This window comes from Drosophila willistoni (assembly GCF_018902025.1).
Source record: "Drosophila willistoni isolate 14030-0811.24 chromosome 2R unlocalized genomic scaffold, UCI_dwil_1.1 Seg167, whole genome shotgun sequence".
Lineage (NCBI taxonomy): Eukaryota > Metazoa > Arthropoda > Insecta > Diptera > Drosophilidae > Drosophila > Drosophila willistoni.
In genome coordinates this window covers 20000001-20003491 of record NW_025814050.1, presented here as the reverse complement: position 1 = coordinate 20003491, position 3491 = coordinate 20000001, and the positions used below count along the sequence as shown (strand labels likewise).

The window sequence follows — 3491 nt, the reverse complement described above, 5'->3', positions numbered from 1 at the left end:
TGATAAAAATTAGATTGAGAAATTTACGAAATTTTGGATTAGTAGTAGGTTGTCAAGTGTTTGGTGAAATACTTTTTTTCACACCGAATTCCTCCAGACGACATTGATGTTTACATGTTACAAACCTGTCAAACTTACATGTCAAATAAAACATATGAAATACAGTGAAACCTCGATATAACGAATCTGAGGGGGATCGCAAAATTATTCGTTATATCTATTGATTCGCTATAGGTACTGAAATGTAAAACCTTAGTCCTTTCAAGGGACTTAACAAAAAATTCGTTATATTGGGTTTTTCGTTATAACGAAGTTCGTTATATCGAGGTTTCACTGTAGTTTCATAAATAATAAGCTACATACATTACGACAATTTCATTAACTCAATTAGCAATTCAAAAACAAGTTTAGAACTCAATAAACTACTTAACATAACTAACATAAAATAAACTAACTCTTGTTCTCATTGTAAACTTGGAAACACTGTAAAGAACCAGGAGCGAAATTTACGGGAAAAACCTATTGAAATATCACAACAAATTTTAATCCAAATAGAGAATACTTAAAGGGGAAAAATTTTTATAAATTTTAAGCTTCTTCAAGTATTTATATTGTGATTATAACTTTTGGAAAACCTGTTTCTAAAATGTCTTCAAGTTATGCCATTATTTACCCTGGATCTACTTCTAAATTTGATATTATATTGGCCCTTATCATTCGTTAGAGAAACCAAAGGGAGCCACGACCGCTTTAAGGTAGAACCGTCCCTGTTGCATTACCTTTTGGCCAGCTCCCTGGCTTAACACCCTATAAAGCTGCCAGCTAATCGTTTCAATAATATGATTTACCCACACAACACACTCTCACACACAAACAAAACACACAATAATTTACAATTATTGAAAAATGAAGAAAAAAGAAGAAGAAGAAGAAGAAGAAGAAGGAAACCAGAGGAAAAATATATGATAATTGACCAAGTGTGTATATCTCTTTCTCTCTCACCTGAGAACCAGTTGAAATAGATTAATCGGATAACGATGATATTAATTATATCATTTCAGTTAACAAATCGGTGAAGAAAGACGAGGAGACTGGGACTCGGGGCTGGGGATGATGATGCTCCCTTTTTTGTGTTTTTTTCTCACCCCAGCAAACACACATGGCAAGTGATCAAAGGCATAGAAAGCCGCCTCTACCAAATAAAGAGAAAATTTACAAAACAAAATTTAGACATCAGAAAAAAAAAAACAGAAAACAATCGTTTGTATCCTAAGGTTCTCATCTTTCACAAGGCGCACACAAGATTCTAGGCATATTAGTTGAAAAATTGTATAACAAAAGTTATGGATAGATAGAGAGGCGAGGAGGATCTAAGAAGTGTGCTTCGATTTCTATTTGAGACAATGGCCTAGCTGGTCTCCGTTCAATGTCCAAAGGAGTCCAAGTCAAATGGTATCCCTATCCCATCCGTTATACCTGCGGTGCTCAGCATTCGCTCACAGCTGGAGTTGTCACTGGGTCCATGTAAAGAGCCAACAACAACAACAACATGAAAACAAAAGTCAATGGGTGATGGCTCATTTTAGAAAAAATATATACCTATACATTGGGTTCTCCTTTTCTTTATTTTTGGAAAACATTTTCATGTTTGCCGCCAGAGCAAAAATGACTAATTAAGTCATCAGAAAGAGAAGATTAGGGAAAAGGAAGTTATAAGAAACAAGAGTCTCAAAAGCTTCAACTGAGAATTCTGAAAAAATGAAAGAAAGGAATCACTATATTCTTATTAATTGTGATGTTTGATCTTAAGAGTGAAGAATAAATTAGCAACCCAAACCCAAAAAATATGAAAATTGCTCAAAAATATTTGATTTATAATACAGATTTTTATTCAACAATTTGTAATATTGATAACATTATTTCTCAAAACAAAAAAAGCCTCCAACAATTTAGCGAAAAAAAAGATCGCCAATTTGTATTGCTCGGCGCAGACCTTCCCAAAATTTCGTTACTACCAAAATGAACGTTGTCCTATTTGGGGGCAGGCGGCTTTCCAGGCCGAAATAAATTGCAAAATTTTTCTTTGTGTGTCAAGATTTGGACGTCGTCGTCCTCGTCATCATTGAGGTGATTGTAGCCTACTTAGTAGGCTTAGCAGCTATGCCCTTCACTCTCTCTGCCTCTCGTGCTCACTCCTAGATTTTTGCCAAAGCGCTTTTGGGCGTGATCCTCCCTTTGGTGGTCGTCATTTAGCCGCTTGTTGGTGGAAATTTGCCAAAGAATTGCATGCGTTGGAACAACTCGGCGCTCAATTGTGGTGGATATCCCTGGAGTTGGGGCTGTGGTGGCGGAGGAGCTGGTTGGTATTGCATTTGAGGTGGCTGCTGATGTTGTTGATAGAAGGCAGCCGGATTCATGCGTTGATAGAGGGCAGCGGCGGCAGCAGCTGCTGCAGCTGCAGCACCAGCAAATGGCGGCATTCCAGGATAACCATAGGGCGATGGTCCACCAGGAGCACCACCATACATGGGCGAAAAGATGGCCTGACGATAGGCAGCCAAACGAGTGCGGCTGGCTCCAGGATTCTTGCGACGCAATTTTCCAGTGGTCTCTCCAATGAAAACTTCCTCGGCCGAGGGGTCCAAAATCCAGTAGTTACCCTTGCCGGGATCATCGTAACTGCGTGGAATTTTCGTGAAGCATTTATTGAGGCTCAAATTGTGGCGTATGGAATTCTGCCAGCCCCGCTTGTTGGCCTTGAAGTAGGGGAAACGATTGATCAGATACTGATAGATGCCGTTTAGGGTCAAACGCTGTTCGGGACTATCTTGTATGGCCATCATGATCAAGGCGTTGTAGCTGTAAGGTGGCTTCTTGTTATCGTTGGCCGCATTCGATGATAGTTTCTGCTTCTTGCTGGGATTTGCCTGACTCTCGCAGTCATCGCTCTCCTCCTCGTCCAACAGATGATCGTCATCATCATCGAATTCCACATCGAGTTTATCATTCGATTCGGCGGCACTGCTGCTCATCGGTGTGCTGGTACGTGATGGTGTATCAAAATCCTCCGATGCGGATAGTTCACCATCCGAATTGGCATATGGATGGACATAGGCATGATGTTGATGTTGATGTTGGTGTTGATTTTGTATGATTTCTTGTTTAATAATATTTTGTGTTGTTGCTGCTGTTGTTGTTGTGGTTGTTGCAGTTGATGTTGGTTTTTTAGCCAAAATGGCATCAATGGAGAAATTGCTTTTGAATTCCATTTCGCAGACACTTTTCACCATGATTCTTTATTTCTTTCTATATATAATATACACTCCACAAACACAAACAGAAGTTCTTAAGTATGCAATGATGTTTGCTGTGCAAGGCGTAGCTCAATACTGACTCATCATAGCCCACTCACAGGCTATTTATACCCTGGAGAGAACCCCAGAGAAACAGGCACAGAGAGAGAGCCCAGACAAAGTCTACAAAAGAGAGAG

The 3491-nt window shown here is 39.5% G+C and overlaps 1 protein-coding gene across 1 annotated transcript; it reads right to left on the bottom strand.

The window, feature by feature from the left end:
- Positions 1-1866: 1866 nt before the first annotated feature.
- On the bottom strand, positions 1867-3401 carry LOC6642280 (fork head domain transcription factor slp1). The gene has a single exon (XM_002065464.4). It carries the CDS (start codon positions 3288-3290, stop codon positions 2250-2252), a length of 1041 nt encoding a protein of 346 aa, XP_002065500.1. The 5' UTR covers positions 3291-3401; the 3' UTR covers positions 1867-2249.
- Between the last annotated feature and the right edge of the window lie 90 nt (positions 3402-3491).